At 43.0% G+C, this 20,449-nt stretch overlaps 1 protein-coding gene across 1 annotated transcript; it reads right to left on the bottom strand.

The window, feature by feature from the left end:
* Positions 1-1,633: 1,633 nt before the first annotated feature.
* On the bottom strand, positions 1,634-19,168 carry LOC126351994 (forkhead box protein C1-like). Its single transcript, XM_050002650.1, has 2 exons — positions 19,039-19,168; positions 1,634-2,094 (listed from the first exon to the last, which is right to left on the bottom strand). Exons 1-2 carry the CDS (start codon positions 19,139-19,141, stop codon positions 1,790-1,792), a joined length of 408 nt encoding a protein of 135 aa, XP_049858607.1. The 5' UTR covers positions 19,142-19,168; the 3' UTR covers positions 1,634-1,789.
* Between the last annotated feature and the right edge of the window lie 1,281 nt (positions 19,169-20,449).

Below are 20,449 nucleotides of genomic sequence, written 5' to 3'. Positions count from 1 at the left end.
ATTTGTGATTTACATGAGTGTTGTCTTTAGGAAGTTGGAGAGGAAGTGCTGACATCGTCGTTAAGTAGGTGGCAGCCAGTACAGAATAAAACACACCTCCAGAAGCATGCTTTGTTCCCGCAGACGAACACTGTCGTTTATTATAAGAGCCACTAAAGATTCCAAACAGACGAATACTGAGAACAGGATCAGTGCTGAACCTCCACCCCCTCCCGTTTCCCCCCTCCCTCTAAAAACACATACAAAACCTCAATATTTCTATTACATGTCATATGAAGTGTTTGTGTTATCCGTACACATACCAAATGTTTCTTCGAAACACCAAAAGTGCTCATTCTAGTTATTGTTTAAGATAAATGTATCTTTACAATGTCACTCACTCCTGCAAAATTTACAAGATTTTTGACTGGGTCACCACCCAAGAAACGGCCACCAGAGCAGAAAATTGCGCGCAACTTATTGTAACGGTACTTTGACTACCGCGCCTTCGCCAATACAAAGATATGATTTACGATCACGCATGCGGAAGAGCGCTGCGCCAGCGACCAATTTTTATAAATAATTTTGATCTTTTTTTTTTACTTTTGCGTAAGTGTTTGTTTTTAACAACTAATTGATTACTCTCTCTCTCTTGTCTTCATACGAAAGACGTGTATTCTTCGGCGCTGTGTTAAATATGCTTTTGGGTGGAAATTAAAATTACATTATGAAACGAAGTTGTTTCAATAGTGATTCGAAATAGTTATCGCCGAATTTGTAAATTGATCCTGACAGCGACAACTTGAAGAAGTTTTCAACAGACGGAGAAAAGTGAAAGACGGGTCGTCCTACAAGAGAATTAGGAGGACAGTTTTGAAGACTATACTGTAATTAGCAATGCGTTTCTAACAAGATTATAAGGTAAATTTCAACTAGTTTCTGATACTATTTCCGTACAGTCGCTTTTTGTAGTGTTGCCGACCCGGTCTGCCATGCACGGTCAAATTACAGCACTATCTCAATCAAAATTACGAAGTCCGCCTTATCCGTAACTTATTTCATCAAAATTCAACACCCAATCAGATTTTCTATTTTGTATTTTTCACGGCAGAGCCCCTAGGAAAGGAAACAGTACATTATGATAAGCAACATGTGTAAGTTGTAAACTCAAAATGAGCCTGTCGTTTCGAAATAGGAAGCTGACCTACATTTTTTAATAAATATAACGCCAACGACTGGTTTGCCGACTTGCTTTCGGTAACAGTCCATTCGTATATATCGTAGATGTTACGTTCAATAGTTTTCTGGAAGTCTTCATGCACAAGCCTGTCACTGACATCTGTTTCATATAAGTGAAATTGGAAACTAATGCTGCTGGTTTCTTAAAATTAACTAGACCACAGTGCGTGAATGGAAGAAGCAACAACGAAGGCCTGAAGAGTAGCACTGAAGTCTTGTTACTGCATCTGTGGTGAGAGAAGAAACAACATTACGCCACTGATGACTTCTCTTGAAGTGCAAATACTGCCCGAAAATTGACGTGTTAACCGTACTACGTCTCAGTATGCAAATACCACGGACATCTTCTGATGAAACCAGGCCTTACACGTGTTGTAGGTTTATTCCAGCGGAGTATCTAAAAAACAAAAATCGGTTGTATTAGATCGTTATGGAATTGTTTATTAGCAAGTACAAAATCGTTAATTCTTCGGCACCTACGAATTATTTTTATCAAACTAACTGAAATCATGATCGCAGGTACTCATGCACGTTGCGCACTCCAGAATATTAAACCAGTGACCGAAGAGCGCTAGTGACAGTTGGGGTAGTTGCCGCAGGCTGGCCCTACGGAGGCCGCGGAGCCGGCGCCGCCGTAGTGTCCCGGTTTGCCGCCGCCCCCGGCGTTGGAGCTGGCGCTGGCGGCGCCGCCCGCGGAAGAGTGCGCGTCCGACGAGGAGCCGGAGATGCCCGCCGAGATGCCGAAGGGCAACGTGGCGCCCACGTTGACGCTGTCGCTGTGCGCGGCCGAGCCGCCGCCTCTGAGGCGGCCCAGCAGGTTGAACGGGTCCAGGACCGCCTTCGCCACCGACCCCACCACACTGCGCCGAACTCGATCTGCAACACACATACAGAGCCACGGCTACTGCTGCTAAACTAGGCACCTCTACAAATTTGAAACGAAACTTGCACAGTTGCATCAGGGACGCCCTCCAGCAGCAGGTCTAAAGTTACAGTGGCAGCTTAGCCCTTAGCCCATTTATGGCCACCGTGTGTGCTTTCAGCTTCGAAACAGAGAAACCGGGGGGGGGGGGGGGGGGGGAGGGAAGTAAACATATATTGAACGAAATGATGTTGGTACACTACTGTAAAACGAAGTAAAGGTGTGGTGTGCGTACTGTAAGACCTTCGGTACACACACCATCAGATTATTTGACTTGTCGCTCTAACGAAGTAGGCGAGTGTCAGCAATATGTCTCGTGGTCTTATCGTTTATCTTCTGCCGTTAGGTCAGACGATAGAAATGTCACTTGCACCCTTAGAGTAGCAGATTGACGGTGACCAACTTTAAACAGAACTTGATTAATTTTCACACACATTTATTAAAATAATAAAAAGCATAGATATTACGTAACTTGATTCTGGATGTTGTTTACAATTGACAATCTGAAGTTCCTTTGGTCTTGGTACGTTAATCTTATTGTCACTTATCTCTGATACTTGACAAAGTGTCTATACATTTCTCTTCATGGCTATATACAGGAATGTGGTAATCTTATTAGGCGCAGACTGAAACTTGACTACAGACTAATGCATACTAACGCAGACTAATGCAGACTGACTAATCGGAGGTCTGTACACTCGTTATAATACCTCGCGCGTTCAGGTCTCACTGCGCGAGTGTGATCCGCGATGAGAAAAGGTTCTACGTTCGCAGCAATCTCATTGGCTGCGAGACATATTAATACGCGGATCGGCAGAAGCAGAATTTGGTCCGTCTCTAAGGCAGCGCCATCTCGTAGTGTGGAGACGGACGAGCGCTGCGCCTGCGCTGTTGTGCTTAGCGGGTCGCGCTCTATTGGGAAAGTTGTGTACGCGCTGACTACGCGGAACTATGTACACAACAAGAGGGTGACCCAAAAGCCAGTTAAAATTAAAAATTTTCAAAAAATTCAATACTTACGGGATAACGTAGATAGGGAGGTGAAAGCTGACACCCATGTTTGACACGGTATGTCATTGTATTCAGACAAAAAAAAGCACCTAATGAGAAACAGAAGGCGCCTCAAATGCTAAGAAAGCAACCATTAGCATTAAAATTAATTTTTAACGAAGATGATGTTCATTACAACAGCACAACAGATGCCGGACATTTCGATCGTGATCCGCAACAACTGTAGTCAAGGCACAATGTTGTGACCAGGACTGTACTGCGTATCAGTAGGTACTTTGAGAAATTGCCGTCCGCTGTCTTGACTCAGCATGTCTAATTAAGTCGGACGATCGCCCTAGACTTGAGACTTCAGGTAACCCCACAAGGGCAAGACTGACGGAAATGGCGGCTAAGCAGGTGATCCTCACCAAACGAAGTGGGAAGAGATCTTCCACACGTATAGCAACACGGAGTTGAGCCCCATCCTGCATAAAAGTCGTGCCTTTCAGCAGGTGTTTATTAGCTACATTTACCCGAAGACAAAGGAATCGGTGACGATTAACTTAGTAAGTCCACCGCAAATCGTGATTTTCTGCTTTCGCGACAGTTCTAGGATATTTAATAGGCCAAATTCTGGAGTTGTGGTTGCTAACAGACACTCGGAGTACACAAAACGCTAGACCGCTAATCTTCAAATGGCTCTGAGCACTATGGGACTTAACATCTGAGGTCATCAGTCCCCAAGAACTTAGAACTACTTAAACCTAACTAACTTATGGACATCACTCACACCCATGCCCGAGGCAGGATTCTAACCTACGACCGTGGCGGTAGCGTGGTTCCGGACTGAAGCGCCTAGAACCACTCGGCCACACCGGCCGTCTCGCTAATCTTCAACTTCCCCTATTTTTTGAAGAGCCCACACTGCTCTCCGAGACAGAAAATCGGTGTCTAACAGTTTATGATGACCCCCGATTTTGTACGAATAGCGTTGGAGGGTACGCCTTAGTGCTATCCAAACAGTAGTGGGCTTCGAACTTCGTAATCGTTTTCTTCACTGCGACCGTTACTCAATCGAATGCACTTGTTTTGGCGATAGGATCATTAAGGTGCGATATTGGATTCTCCATCCTGATGGTAAAGCTTCACTAATAGTACCTTTTCTGGTAAAGTCTACATGCCGCGATTGGTGGAGCATGTGACTCCCTCTTTCACTACAGTTCATTTTATACATGATTCTCATGCGGCGTCAGTGTTGTGTCGCTGTCCAATGCCATATGTTGGCTAATTTTTGCTATTGTTTTGGTTTCAATGAAACCCCATGTCATTTTAGGCATGTGTATCAATTTCTGCCTCTCTGCCAGCATTATTCTGTGAATTAATGCATTTTCAAATATTAACAGACTTTCGGGTAACCCTGTATATTGACGTAACTTTGAACAGTACTGGTTCCTTCGCAAAAAATGGATGTATTAAAGAGAAGGTCAGCAGCAGGATATACAGATGAACCAAAGCATGATGAGCACTGCTCGCAGCGAGAATGAATGTCGTCTCCTTGTGGTGTTGCAGCGACTTGGCGCGGTAAAGGACGTAAGCAAGCGGAGAAGAGATGAATATGGAATCATCGTAGCGACGATATGAACTGCATACGTGGAAATCCACCGACGTTGAGTGACTTTGTCATGGCTCGGCACCTGCGAACGAGCACCTCGGAAACGTCAAATCTGATCGACTGTGGTATTGCAGGGAACGTCTATAGAAACAACGAGAAGGGTATATTGTGTTGGACGTGGAGGTTGGAGGGTTTTCAACTCTGTAAAGTAAGGCAGGAGGCGATGTAGTGGTAGATATTACGACAGAGTGCTATACTGACGTAGGCACCATTTAGAGCACATTGTTGAAAATGGGACTCCGCAGTTGACGACCGCTATGTGTTTCCATTTTGACACAGCGACATCATTAATTACGATTACGGTAGTTACAGTGGAAACATGTCGTTTTCTGTCGACGGTCGTGTTCGGATAATGTCATCACCTAGACGAATGGATGCCCGAAACATAAACGTTCGCAGATTGTGAGAGGGGATTTGGGGGACGTAATATATTCCGTGTGACATTCACTAGGCTTCCATAGGAAGGCAATACGACAACAATGAACATTGTTGGGGTTATTTAAATCCGTTGATGCCTTATGTCTTCTCCGATGGTGATGGTATCTTCCAGCATGGCAAACATCTGTGTCAAGAGGCTGGAATCACAACATTGGTTGAAGGAGTGTGACAGTGAACTTAGACTGATGTTTTAGCGACCAAATTCGCCTGATCAGATCATGATGGGACACATCTGGGTCACTACCGCTACTGAGCGACAGCTCCGCGTGCCATATAACATCGTCCCGAAATTTAGTAGGGAATCGTATTTCATCTGCGTAGGCGTCGCTGTCACGTACCTCCGGAAACGTACCAAGCACTTGTCGAATCAATGTCACGCAGAATCGCTGCCATATTACTCCAAAGTAGGAGCCTGTTTAGCAAGTGGTTCTAATGTGTTGCACATCAGTGTGTTTCGATAGCGTGATGTAACTCTGCTGAAAAAAAATCAGGTGTGCATGAAGTAAACGAAAGTTGCCGATTCTTTATCAAATGCCTAAAATGACAATGGATGATATGTACTTATTATTCGGAACAGTGACACCATCAAGGACGTTGTAGCTAGATTAGAGCAGCAAGAAACTCATTCGGGACATTCACTGTATCAAAAAGAGTTGAAGATCAAGCATGATTCTCCATATAACGACATCAACTGCATGTGTCTCACTGAAACCAAGATGATGAAGCATTAGCCACAGGAATGAGGTGAACTCATTTCAGAGGCTACCTCCCGGCTTAGTAACAATACTAGACACATAAAAAACCCGGAGCCATCCTTATATCAGAGTAACGAAGACAGCAAAGTGTGACGTTTAATTTCACGCCAACGGACACAGAGTACAAACACGAAGATACGAAAGAGAGCGAGAGAAAGCGGGCCATGTCGTTCTCGTATAAACGACCTCAATGTTTGACTAAAGTGACATAAAGAAAAGGTGGATACCTCACCCTAGAAAGCTGTACATGAATTTGGAACCTATATGCGAGTCTGCCCCCACCCCCATGAACCATGGACCTTACGTTGGTGGGGAGGCTTGCGTGCGTCAGCGATACAGATACCGTAGGTGCAACCACAACGGAGGGGTATCTGTTTAGAGGTCAGACAAACGTATGGTTCCTGAAGAGGGGCAACAGCCTTTTCAGTTGTTGCAGGGGCAACAGTCTGGATGATTGACTGATCTGGCCATGTAACAATAACCAAAACGGCCTTGCTGTGCTGGTACTGCGAACGGCTGAAAGCAAGGAGAAACTACGGCCGTAACTTTTCCCGAGAGCATGCAGCTTTACTGTATGATTATATGATGATGGCATCCTCTTGGGTAAAATATTCCGGAGGTAAAATAGTCCCCCATTCGGATCTCCGGGCGGGGACTACTCACGAGGATGCCGTTATCAGGAGAAAGAAAACTGGCGTTCTACGGATCGGAGCGTGGAATGTCAGATCCCATAATCGGGCAGGTATGTTAGAAAATTTAAAAAGGGAAATGGATAGGTTAAAGTTAGATATAGTGGAAATTAGTGAAGTTCGGTGGCAGGAGGAACAAGACTTCTGGTCAGGTGACTACAGGGTTATAAACACAAAATCAAATAGGGGTAATGCAGGAGTAGGTTTAATAATGAATAGGAAAATAGGAATGCGGGTAAGCTACTACAAACAGCATAGTCAGGGCATTATTGTGGCCAAGATAGATACGAAGCCCACACCTACTACAGTAGTACAAGTTTATATGCCAACTAGCTCTGCAGATGACGAAGAAATTGAAGAAATGTACGATCAAATAAAAGAAATTATTCAGATAGTGAAGGGAGACGAAAATTTGATAGTCATGGGTGACTGGAATTCAAGTGTAGGAAAAGGGAGAGAAGGAAACGTAGCAGGTGAATATGGATTGGGGCTAAGAAATGAAAGAGGAAACCGCGTGGTAGAATTTTGCATAGAGCATAACTTAATCATAGCTAACAATTCGTTTCAAAATCATGAAAGGTGGTTGTATACATGGAAGAACCCTGGAGATACTAAAAGGTATCAGATATATTATATAAGGGTAAGACAGAGATTTAGGAACCAGGTTTTAAATTGTAAGACATTTCCAGGGACAGATTGGTTATAAACTGTAGATTAAAACTGAAGCAACTGCAAAAAGGTGGGAACTTAAGGAGAAGGGACCTGGATAAAGTGAAAGAACCAGAGGTTGTACAGAGCTTCAGAAAGAGCATAAGGGAACAATTGACAGAAATGGGGAAAAGAAATACAGTAGAAGAAGAATAAGTAGCTTTGAGGGATGAAGTAGTGAAGGCAGCAGAGGATAAAGTAGGTAAAAAGACGAGGGCTAGTAGAAATCCTTGGGTAACAGAAGAAATTTTGAATTTAATTGATGAAAGGAGAAAATATAAAATTGCAGTAAATGAAGCAGGCAAAAAGGAATACAAACATCTCAAAAATGAGATCGACAGGAAGTGCAAAATGGTTAATCAGGGATGGCTAGAGGACAAATGTAAGGATGTAAAGGCTTATCTCACTGGGGGTAAGATAGATACTTCCTCAGGAAAATTAAAGTGCCCTTTGGAGAAAAGAGAACCACTTGTATGAATATCAAGAGCTCAGATGGAAACCCAGTTCTAAGCAAAGAAGGGAAAGCAGAAAGGTGGAAGGAGTATATAGAGGGTCTATACAAGGACGATGTACTTGAGGACAATATTATGGAAATGGAAAAGGATGTAGATGAAGATGAAATGGGAGATGCGATACTGCGTGAAGAGCTTGACAGAGCACTGAAAGACTTGAGTCGAAACAAGGCCCTCGGAGTAGACAACATGCCATTGGAACTACTGACGGCCTTGGGAGAGTCAGTCCTGACAAAACTCTACCATCTGGTGAGCAAGATGTATGAAACAGGCGAAATACCCTCAGACGTCAAGAAGAATATAATAATTCCAATCGCAAAGAAAGAAGGTGTTGACAGATATGAAAATTACCAAACAATCAGTTTAATAAGCCACAGCTGCAAAATACTAACTCGAATTCTTTACAGCCGAATGGAAAAACTAGTAGAAGCCGACCCGTGGAAGATCAGTTTGGATTCCGTAGAAATACTGGAACACGTGAGGCAATACTGACCTTACGACTTATCTTAGAAGAAAGATTAAGGAAAGGCAAACCTACATTTCTAGCATTTGTAGCTTTTGACAATGTTGACTGGAATACTCTCTTTCAAATTCTAAAGGTGGCAGGGGTAAAATACAGGGAGCGAAAGGCTATTTACAATTTGTACAGAAACCAGATGGCAGTTATAAGAGTCGAGGGACATGAAAGGGAAGCAGTGGTTGGCAAGGGAGTAAGACAGGGTTGCAGCCTCTCCCCGATGTTATTCAATCTGTATATTGAGCAAGCAGTAAAGGAAACAAAATAAAAATTCGGAGTAAGTATTAAAATCCATGGAGAAGAAATAAAAACTTTGAGGTTCGCCGATGACATTGTAATTCTGTCAGAGACAGCAAAGGACTTGGAAGAGCAGTTGAACGGAATGGACAGTGTCTTGAAAGGAGGATATAAGTTGAACATCAACAAAAGCAAAACGAGAATAATGGAATGTAGTCGAATTAAGTCGGGTGATGCTGAGGGAATTAGATTAGGAAATGAGACACTTAAAGTAGTAAAGGTGTTTTGCTATTTGGGAAGCAAAATAACTGATGATGGTCGAAGTAGAGAGAATATAAAATGTAGACTGGCAATGGCAAGGAAAGCGTTTCTGAAGAAGAGAAATTTGTTAACGTCGAGTATAGATTTAAGTGTCAGGAAGTCATTTCTGAAAGTATTTGTATGGAGTGTAGCCATGTATGGAAGTGAAACATGGACGATAAATAGTTTGGACAAGAAGAGAATAGGAGCTTTCAGAATGTGGTGCTGCAGAAGAATGCTGAAGATTAGATGGGTGGATCACATAAGTAATGAGGAAGTATTGAATAGGATTGGAGAGAAGAGAAGTTTGTGGCACAACTTGACCAGAAAAAGGGATCGGTTGGTAGGACATGTTCTGAGGCATCAAGGGATCACCAATTTAGTATTGTAGGGCAGCGTGGAGGGTAAAAATCGTAGAGGGAGACGAAGAGATGACTACACTACGCAGATTCAGAAAGATGTAGGTTTCAGTATGTACTGGGAGATGAAGAAGCTTGCACAGGATAGAGTAGCATGGAGAGCTGCATCAAACCAGTCTCAGGACTGAAGACAACAACAACATGCGAGTCTGGTAGTTAGGCATAGTGCCACCTCAGGACCAGGTGTCCATACTGGGCCTCGGCAGGCACGTTGTGAGTTTAGCTATCGTGTTTCCTGTTGTTACCACAACGATCAAGGACGATGCAGATTTTGCAACACAATCCGTCGTTAAGGTACCTACATTCTACAACGAAACTTATAGGTTCAAAATTTTGTAGAACATACCTTTTACGGCCCCTCACTGAACACAAGTTATACAGTGAACTTCTTGTCCTGTCAATCGTTTCTAATGACTGTTCTTCACCAGACCACTTAAACGAACTACAATAAAATCTGTACTGTTGGAAATGATCGTATGGCGTCAGCGGCCGGGAGGTCCCAGACGGGAAGTTCGGCCGCCAAGTGCAGGTCTTATTGAGCGCTGCGACGCCACATTGGGTGATCTGAGCATCGACAATGGGGATGAAATGATGACGAGGACAGCACAACACCCAGTCCTTGAGGGGAGAAAATCACCCTCCCCAGCCGGGAATTGAACCCGGGCCCCCGTGCGTGGAAATTCAACGGGCTGACTCAGCTAATGGGGCGGAATAATCTGTACGGTTGGGAACCGATTACACGACGTAAAGGTAGCAAACAGGTAACAAAATACATTAAAACAAACAAATGTATTGTTATTCTATGGGCCGCAGTTGTTAGTGATTTTTCTGAAGTATGTTCTGGACAGTTCGAACGGATGATTTGGCCACACAGGTCGTCCGACACGAATTACATCGAACATTTGTGGGACATAATCGAGAGGTCCGTTTATGCACAACGCTCTGCGCCGGATGAAATTTCATACTGCCACAGAGGCAGCATAGCAGGAGACTTGCAACGACTTGTTGAGGCAATGCTACATCGAGTTGCAGAACTATCCGGGTGAAAGTAGGTCCCACACAATTCTGGGAGATGTCGCATGAATTCTGCCAACTCAGTGTGGGTTAACATGAGAGTAACTTGGATTGTTCACCTAAAATTAGTTAAGAGGGAAGTCACCTCAGTGTGTGTGTTGGGAAATATTTCTATACGTTGATGAGTGCCTCGAGTTTATTTAAGCGCCGGGAATCGTGTGGCGTAGTTGAGAGTGTGCGATTTAGACAGTAGCATAGTAGTCTGGCCGCATGTCGCTAGTTAAACGTGGTGGATTAAATAGTTCTATTTCTTGAAAGATGATGATGATGATGATGATGGTTCAGCAGTGAGAGCGCACGACCGCTAGGTTATAAACGCCCATACTACAATGTAATGAGATGAATGTGGATAGAGGTCGCAAAATTATTAAAGTGGGTACTGCAAATACAGAGATGAAAACGTAAATGGAATGAACTAGCTATTCTGATACACACTAATATCTCCAGCATAAAAGCTTGGACCAGAGTCCAGACACGTCACAATATTGTAAAAGATCGTCTCGTCCTCGGCTAAAATATAAGACAGATTACCACCTAAATTTGCTGTTGTTTGCTAATTACAAAATAAAATATATTCAGTTAAAATTTGTTGTACTGTGATTTACACGCACAAGCAACACAAGCGGGGGAGAGGGGGGGGGGCAAGGTTGTCGTCTCGCCAGAGCAAAGAACCACATGTTAGAGGTCAGTGCCCAACTTGAAGACGAATCGGGACAACTTTACACGGCCAAAGTGAATGGCTTCTTAAAGAAAAGGTATATCTTCTGTGTACAAAAAACGTTACTTTCATTGAAGGAAACTATATCACGATCTTGCTTGCACTGACAGAATTTACCAAATCAAATTTTATACTATGTTAGGTCTAATGACAGTGGTGAGATTGTATACTTATGTCTGTGTATGACACTTATTTTACACCCTGTCAATATAGAATTGCTAATAACAGCCCACCTCCATAGCCAAGGTCGCTGTCGGACTCTTGTGCCGTGGCCCTCGACTAGGGTTACTCCAGATCGAATCCTAACGGTGAAAAATTTTGAGTGCTAGTATTTGTCCTGCAAGGGGAAGAGAGATGGTGGTGGAAAGTACCTGACCGCCACTCGTTAAGCCAGTGTCCTGGATTAAATTCCAAACCTCTCCGCAGTGTCTCATGGAGAAAGAGCATTCACCACTGTTGTTAGTGTCCTTTTGTAGGATGGTGACATTAAGTTCTGCAGCCCTATTCTTCGAGAGGAATAGGCTATGTATTGGCACCGTGCTTCACTCTCTTCCTTCCTTTCATTAATAGCAATAAAAGCACACGCTGTGCAGTACAAGCACTCTTCACAGTCATCCACACGAAACAAAGACACATTATTTACCTCATAACAGGTAATAGAAAGGCAACGGCTGCAAATCTTCTTCACTAGGAATTTGCCTAGAACGGGGAAGCTTTATTTTTTCCCTGAATAAGGGACTACTTTGGATTTTGAATAAATATCTGAGAAACAGGCTCCAATCTGTCGTGCTTCCACTGCGGAAGTCGATTTAGAAATCCTTGGGTGACGATCGTACACGTTTATGGGTGACAGAGCAGACCTACGTTTACTGGTATAAAACTCACACTTGACATCGAGGACGATGTGTTAGATATGCAGATAAAGGACTTTTATCCAAAGATGTCAGTTGTAAGGTGTCTGGATTTTATGGACCGTACATGAGCTTGATCCATAACGACAAGACGATACACCATGAGATCCTCAGAAAAGAATAATAATATTACATCAACAAAAGGTAATTGCAGTTAATCTCATATACCGAAACCTAACAAAACAATATCTACCAATATATGGACTGCCATGAACAAACAAATTAAAGTGAAACACATTTTGGAGACGAACGAAACAGGTGCTTAATGATATCGTAAAACTCTCATTTAGCCAGAACAATACATTATTCCTTTTAACGTAAATAAGGCCGTGACCGAGAGTAAGTTTAAATGGTTCAAATGGCTCTGAGCACTATGGGACTTAACAACTGAAGTCATCAGTCCCCTAGAACGTAGAACTACTTAAACGTAACTAACCTAAGGACATCACAAACATCCATGCCCAAGCAGGATTCGAATCTGCGACCCTAGCAGTCGCGCGATTCCAGACTGTAGCGTCTAGAACCGCTCGGCCACCATGGCCGGCCGAGAGTAAGTGGCTGCAAGTCATTAACAGGGCTAGGCTGCAATCCAGCAAGAAAATGTTCACCTCTAGCGAGACGGTGATTGGCTAAAGCGTTACTTGGCGACGGAGACGCGACACGGTGGGGAGATCTCGATTGTATAAAAGCATTTTTAGAGCTAGAATTAAGGCTCTCTCTCTCTCTCTCTCTCTCTCTCTCTCTCTCTCTCTTATCCATCTCGCTGCTTATCGCCCAAGTGTATGGAAATAAGGGAGGACATTGAGAGATTTGCTTTCTGCGAAGTGAGGACGATACGCTTCATGTATCATGGCGACAGATAACAAAGCGGTAGTTAATTATTCCTTTGGGAATTTTTTAGGGCAAAAATATTGTGCTAGTCGCTCCAACCCATAGCGAATGTGCAATAGCTTTTATTTTGGCTAGGGAAAGATTTACGTTCTACGGAACACAGAAAAGTTGCGACTGCGTGAATTCAATCAATGCCAGAGTACGTAATTAACGTTTCAGATCCAGCGCAGAGACAACGCCGTTGCACATGCTGGTTGGTAAAGTACCCTCATGCATTAGGGCACAGTAAATGTTGAGTCTAGATTTAGCTCACTCCAGCTTGCGTATGCTTTGACCACTGAATATGAAAAGCTAGGATACTAACATACCCTCACATTGAGTACATGAGATTTTTTTTCCTTGGTTCAAAAAGTAAATTTATTGTCCAACAGCTCAGTTCCCGACCAGCTAGGACAATATAGATTTAAATGAGCTGATAAGGATTTTTAATAATCATTCTTACCTCTGATGAAAAATTTTCATGTGTAGAGATAACGATTTTAATAATCGTCTTTTCAATATGTCCAAGACTTAAATATTTTGTTATTGAGTGTCAGAAGTAATTGCACGTGATTGTTATTTATCACTTGACAACTGAAAGCAATAGCTGATAAATTATGTGTAGAAAAAAAGGAAATAGCTGCGTTGTGTTTCTAGAATATACCCCAAACTTTCACTTTTATTAATTCATGCATTTTAGGTACGTGACAGCAGCATTTCTAATGATTTTTGTTACGATCCGGACCTGATATTAGCTGCTTTACAGGGCTAGGGTCATATTTATTTAGAATGTCTGTTTGACACGGTAGGTTTGAGAAGACAGTTCAGATGTCTTGTCCATTTGCACGCTAAGTGGAAGCTAAGATTTCACGCTTTAGTAGTCACACATTGTGCAGATACAAACGTCGGATGTACAACACAGTTTAAAGTGGAAGAATGAAGAGAACTATAATATGTTTTGTAACGTGGCACTCGAACTTTACATCAGTAAACAGATACCATTAAAAATGAGAAGTGTGATTGGAATTAGAATAACTAAAAAAAAGTAATTGTATTAGAGGAAAAGACAGTTCAATGGAAAAATCGCCGAAGATGAGATTATTTCGCAATCGAGTGATGTATAGAAAAGTGGAATTCGTAGAAGGTAAAAATTCCAGAACGAAATGTAACCTGCACTTGTTTTATTAATTATGAAAGTTACATAGGCTGTTCTTTAAATGATTATTCTAACGAAATTGTAAGCTGAAGCAATTAACGGAAATTTAAATGTTTTCTTGTAAGGTGTCAGGCAAATCCAACACCTTCCACGAAAACCCTGACATAATAAGCAAATCTAGTAGTATGACACATAGCTCCGAATAAATCGTGACATTAAATTAACCAAAGTAATACGAGTAACGAGTGAGCAAATGGAATACCACAGACTAACACAAGAATTCCTAAATGCATGTCATACCTTCCCACCATGAGACCGACACAGTTCCGAGGGGAGAAACGAGAACAGAAGCCGAGAGCAGAACCGTGTTAAGCTAGAAGGCCCTACGATAAGGGACGGACTGGACACCCACGTCGCCAGCCTACCTCTAAGACTACCACCAGCAAGTTTTAGCGTGAGACTTTTTCGCGTCTCTGTTACGTCAAGGACCACCCTCCAGCCCATGTTAAAAGCTAGAGCCCTCCAGAAGAACAGTATAGATCTTACGATAACGCTAAAAGAACCACACCAGCTGCAATTTTTAGCGTGAGACTTTTTCGCTTCTCTGTTATGTTGCAAACTTTAAAAACATTGCCCCACCACGAAAAGTATAACGTTTCTCATTGGATAGACAAAATTTTTGTAGGCGGAGCTCAAGGTTAACATTGAGACCCTGACTGGTCAGATGAAAACACAGCCAGATAGTTTTTTTTTAAACCTACTTCGGTAAATTGTAGTAAGGAGAAGTTAGGGGAGAGTTAGTTCCGAGTCGGCGAGGTGAGCGGAGCTGTGCTGCCCGCGGCCCCCTGATGAACACCGACAAGGTAATGAACGCACACGATGCCGCATAACAGCGCATAAAGCTTCACTCAGAACTGCAGAAGTCTCATCTGTTACACCCTCTTTTTGCGTAATACTAGTGTCGATCGTCAATTAAAGCTCATGGTGTTCACATTTGCCACTTGAAGTAAAAATCTGAAACGCGATGATTTCTCTGTTATATAGTTATTGAGAAGCCACACCAGCCACTATAATTTACGACAAGTTAGATAAGTTATTAATTATAATTGAGGGTCACTGTAGACCGTTTTGATAGTTTTTCTCTTTTGTGAAACTTAATTTAAACCTATATTATAGATGTGATATGGCATAGGTCATCCTTCGATCCAGTGTAGAACTTGGAAACCCATTCAGGGAATATTCGTTCACATTTTTGTTGAACGCCGTTGATTTGTACCATCCTGTATTAAAACACTTCCTTTTATCAATAGTGCAATTTATAAACAATGTTTTGTGAGTATAATAAAATTTCCAATGGTAAACTTAACTGCTTTTTCGACGTTATTTTACCAGCTAACTAAAAATACGAATGCCTTGAACCCCTTCCACTAAATTTAGTTAGTATTAAGATGCTTTTACAGGGAGTGCAGTGGAGCAGGCGCTGAGATCATTTAGTATTTGGTTATATCATCGCTAGTCTCACTGAACTCTTCTGAATTCTACATATCATGTGTGGTCTGGCGTCTCCTTACCAGCAACAGGTCCCAGGTTCAAACTAGTCAATTCCCTAAAAAACACGCTTAGAGTGTCGTTGCGCGAAAGTGATAGGGAGACATGATATAGAACAAACAGACACCACCATGCATGTTTAGAAAATTTAAATGTTTTTTTTATAATCATATTCATAACTTATGTAGAGTCTTTCATTTGGAATTATGTAAGGGGGAATGAGTACATAAAGCTTATTGCAGGATAGATACATGCCAGATTGAGATTCAGAGCAAGAATTTTATGGTAGAACAATTCTTCCATATGAGTGGTCACTTAGAGAACCTACATCTGGTAATGAGTATTGCTGGTAAAGCTTTTGCTTTTCCAATGTTGGAATAAGACAGAGAAGAATGAAAGAAATAAATTTTTTTGGAAACTCTTCCTAAAGACCAGGAAATAGTTTTTGTAGACATATTGCTTAATGACCAATGTGGTAAATTTAAAGAAATCTCAGCCTATCCCAATGCGAATCAACGCGTATTGCAAGACCCCCTCGCTTCTAAACTGATACAGTTATTAGTTAGCTTAGCCGCGAGTCCATAGAGAGTGGAATATGTGAAGTACAGTACAACTGGTCAGCATTTACACACGGAATTTGCGAGTGTAAGTCGGACCTTCCTTGATCCGCCTTGGTGGGTCGTGTCGTAGGATTTACTCCTACCTGTGCGCGGTGCAGCTCTCGTAAATGTCGTCCCGTGCCGATTCTTCATTGTTACATCGGATGTCTCTGTCAGTGCAAGCTAATTATCTGAAATTGATGTCGATTAACTTTAGGGTATCTATTAAAATTCACAATGCCGTAATATCACCTTTATTCCTATTAGATCAATAATGAAACACTCATGTCACAAACTACTCGTAACCGAGAGCATGGCTACTATCGAACAAGACAGGAACAGCTCTTAACGCCGTCCGTATCTCTTGCTAGGTTCGTCACAGTTCGTGGATTTCCGATCAAGTTCGTACTTACTAAGATATGCATTTGTTAAAGAATGGGTGTGAATTTTAACGAGGCAAAATTATGATAAATAGTTTTAAACATCCAGAGGCTCCTCCTGGTGTTCATGTTGTCATAAGTGACTTTAATTATTAAATATGAACAAACAAAAACAGTGACTTTGGCGCCAAGATGGCGGTACTACCCGTCATGTATATTTCCCAGGCTGACGATGGCTGCTACGGTCCAGCGCCGAGCCCCACCCCACTACGCGCGACATATGGTCGCTTCGCCACCTAGCCAGCCAGGGGGGGGAATGCTCTCCGACTCATGGGCGGCTACGGACTACAGCACTTCCTAACTATCGTGAATACATCAACAAGAGACAATAGTTTATTAAAACTGGTAAAAATGTCTTCCTCACGGAAGAGGCACCTTACAGTATACAGGGTGTTGTAAAAAGGTACGGCCAAACTTTCAGGAAACATTCCTCACACACAAAGAAAGAAAATATGTTATGTGGACATGTGTCCTGAAACGCTTACTTTCCATGTTAGAGCTCATTTTATTACTTCTCTTCAAATCACATTAATCATGGAATGGAAACACACAGCAACAGAGCGTACCAGCGTGACTTCAAACACTTTGTTACACGAAATGTTCCAAATGTCCTCCGTTAGGAGGATACATGCATGCACGCTCCGTCGCATGGAATCCCTGATGCGCTGATGCAGCCCTGGAGAATGGCGTATTGTATCACAGCCGTCCACAATACGAGCACTAAGAGTCTCTACACTTGGTACCGGGGTTGCGTAGACGAGAGCTTTCAAATGCCCACATAAATGAAAGTCAATAGGGTTGAGGTCAGGAGAGCGTGGAGGCCATGGAATTGGTCCGCCTCTACCAATCCATCGGTCACCGAATCTGTTGTTGAGAAGCGTACGAACACTTCGACTGAAATGTGCAGGAGCTCCATCGTGCATGAACCACATGTTGTGTCATACTTGTAATGGCACATGTTCTAGCAGCACAGGTAGAGCATTCCGTATGAAATCATGATAATGTGCTCCATTGAGCGTAGGTGGAAGAACATGGCTCCCAATCACATCACCAACAATGCCTGCCCAAACGTTCACAGAAAATCTGTGTTGTTGACGTGATTGCACAATTGCGTGCGGCTTCTCGTCAGGCCACACATGTTGATTGTGAAAATTTACAATTTGATCACTTTGGAATGAAGCCTCATCCGTAAAGAGAACATTTGCACTGAAATGAGGATTGGCACATTGTTGGATGAACCATTCGCAGAAGTGTACCCGTGGAGGCCAATCAGGTGCTGATAGTGCCTGCACTCGCTGTACATGGTACGGAAACAACTGGTTCTCCCGTATCACTCTCCATATAGTGACGTGTTCAACGTTACCTTGTACAGCAGCAACTTCTCGGACGCTGACATTAGGGTTATCGTCAACTGCACGAAGAATTGCCTCGTCCATTGCAGGTGTCCTCGTCGTTCTAGGTCTTCCCCAATCGCGAGTCATAGGCTGGAATGTTCCGTGCTCCCTAAGACGCCGATTAATTGCTTCGAACGTCTTCCTGTCGGGAGACCTTCGTTCTGGAAATCTGTCTCAATACAAACTAACCGCGCCACGGCTATTGCCCCGTGCTAATACATATATCAAATGGGCATCTGCCAACTTCGTATTTGTAAACATTGCACTGACTGCAAAACCACGTTCGTGATGAACACTAACCTGTTGATCCTACGTAGTGATGTGCTTGGTGCTAGTACTGTAGAGCATTGAGTCGCATGTTAACACAAGCACTGAAGTCAACATGACCTTCCTTCAATTGGGCCAACTGGCGGTGAATCGAGGAAGTACAGTACATATTGACCAAACTAAAATGAGCTCTAACATGTAAATTAAGCGTTTCCGGACACATGTCCATATAACATCTTTTCTTTATTTGTGTGTGAGGAATGTTTCCTGAAAGTTTGGCCGTACCTTTTTGTAACACCCTGCATAGATTCAGCACGCAGACCGTTGCCGATAGGAACTGGGTGGGGATAAAATAGTACTGCTACACTTTAGCTGAACCGCGAAATTCCGTGTAGTATCTTGCAGCATACAAACGTGGAAACACGGGATAACCAAACAAAGTGTATGCGAGACAATTAGTACCGTAATTTCTGCTGAAGAGGAAGTCTAGCTCTCTGAGTTCGCAGCTTCTGATCAGGTTTGAAAACGCGGAGCCACCTTTCCGGGAAAACGCTTAGTTTGGTAGACACGTACGTATCTACTTCTGGGTATTACTTCGCTCTTACGCCTGCTGACAGCACGGTACGGTGCAGCTGCTGAAAGGTGACGGGCGCGTATGAACGTTAAACGTCAGTGAGTACCCACCCGGACGGTAAGGTTGCCCGTGCTCTGCAGCGGTCGCCGGCAGCGCCGTCGCCGCCTGACAGACGGCCAGCAGCAGCAGGAAGGCGGCGGCTGCGTCCACCATGGCGATGAGAGGCGAGGACCGTCTGCCGCAGCGGTGTCCGCTAGCTGGCTATTTATGCGCTGTGTACGAGTACTCGTTCTGAGTGGGAGGCGCTTAGCCGAGGCGTACTGCGAACCATGATTGGCGCTTTTCTGCTCACGAGTGCGTACATTTCGAGTTCCAAATCAACAAAAGCTCCTCATTTACATTCGCTTGTATTACTTATCAAGGAAACGACAAATGCATGACTGAATTCTAAAAAGAAGCAATAACATTAGGCGAACAGAAAGACGAAAACTTTTATAGCTAACAAGGGACACCTTTGACTTCGAACGCTCGGAGCCGCTCCAAAGCATAATAATAAAAGAAACAGCGGTCTATGGCAAGTAACATTGTAATAGGAAGAAACAAAGTAACAAGATAGCAATACCGTAGGAAGGAAATTATGCGTAATTCATTGACGTAGTGTATCATTACATTTTCAATCAACATTTCCAGAAACCCTCTGCTTAAATTAATTATAGTGGCGCATAACACACATATGCTATACACCTGACAGTGCATGTATTAGTCTTCATAGTGTAGATGCGGAATTTCGATGAAGTGGTTGAAACAATGTGGAAGAGAAGAATATGCATACCTCATTAATGCTATGTTTTTACTTTCAAAATTACTTTCCCATTGCCGGCCAGTGTGGCCGAGCGGTTCTAGGCGCTTCAGTCTGGCACCCCGCGACCGCTACAGTCGCAGGTTCGAATCCTGCCTCAGGCATGGATGTGAGTGATGTCCTTAGATTAGTTAGGTTTAAGTAGTTCTAAGTTCTAGAGGACTGATGACCTCAGATGTTAAGTCCCATAGTGCTCAGAGTCATCACTTCCCCATTCAAGCAGTCCAATATCAAAAACCACACTAATTACGATTTCAAATGATGATATGCGTATGTCAATGCCACCCCCCCCCCCCTTTCGCCAAGCATGTTGAAACATAGGCGTATATTTTGATCAGTCTTCGGCAAAATGATTGCAAATTGCAGAATGAAGATTGATGGCGAAAGTATGATCATTTAGCTTCACTTGTGGTTTGGGACGTTTTGGTCTTACAAAATCTGCAATCCTTCTGATATAGAGCTTATGTTGCCGAAGGAAGTAAACATCTAGGGATTGGCAATATTTTATCGTTTTCGGGGAAATATCTCGAACATAACATTTTTGTTTGAAACATTTGCATGTAGACGGATACGACGTGACCAGGTATCACACAGCAATATGCTATTTTCACTTGTTACATGTTCGCCAAGGACTGAAGATAGCCGCCCGCTGTGACCGAGCG

This window comes from Schistocerca gregaria, chromosome 1 (assembly GCF_023897955.1).
Source record: "Schistocerca gregaria isolate iqSchGreg1 chromosome 1, iqSchGreg1.2, whole genome shotgun sequence".
NCBI classification, from domain to species: domain Eukaryota; kingdom Metazoa; phylum Arthropoda; class Insecta; order Orthoptera; family Acrididae; genus Schistocerca; species Schistocerca gregaria.
The sequence above is the reverse complement of the archived record's forward strand: the minus strand, read 5'-3'. Positions and strand labels throughout refer to the sequence as shown.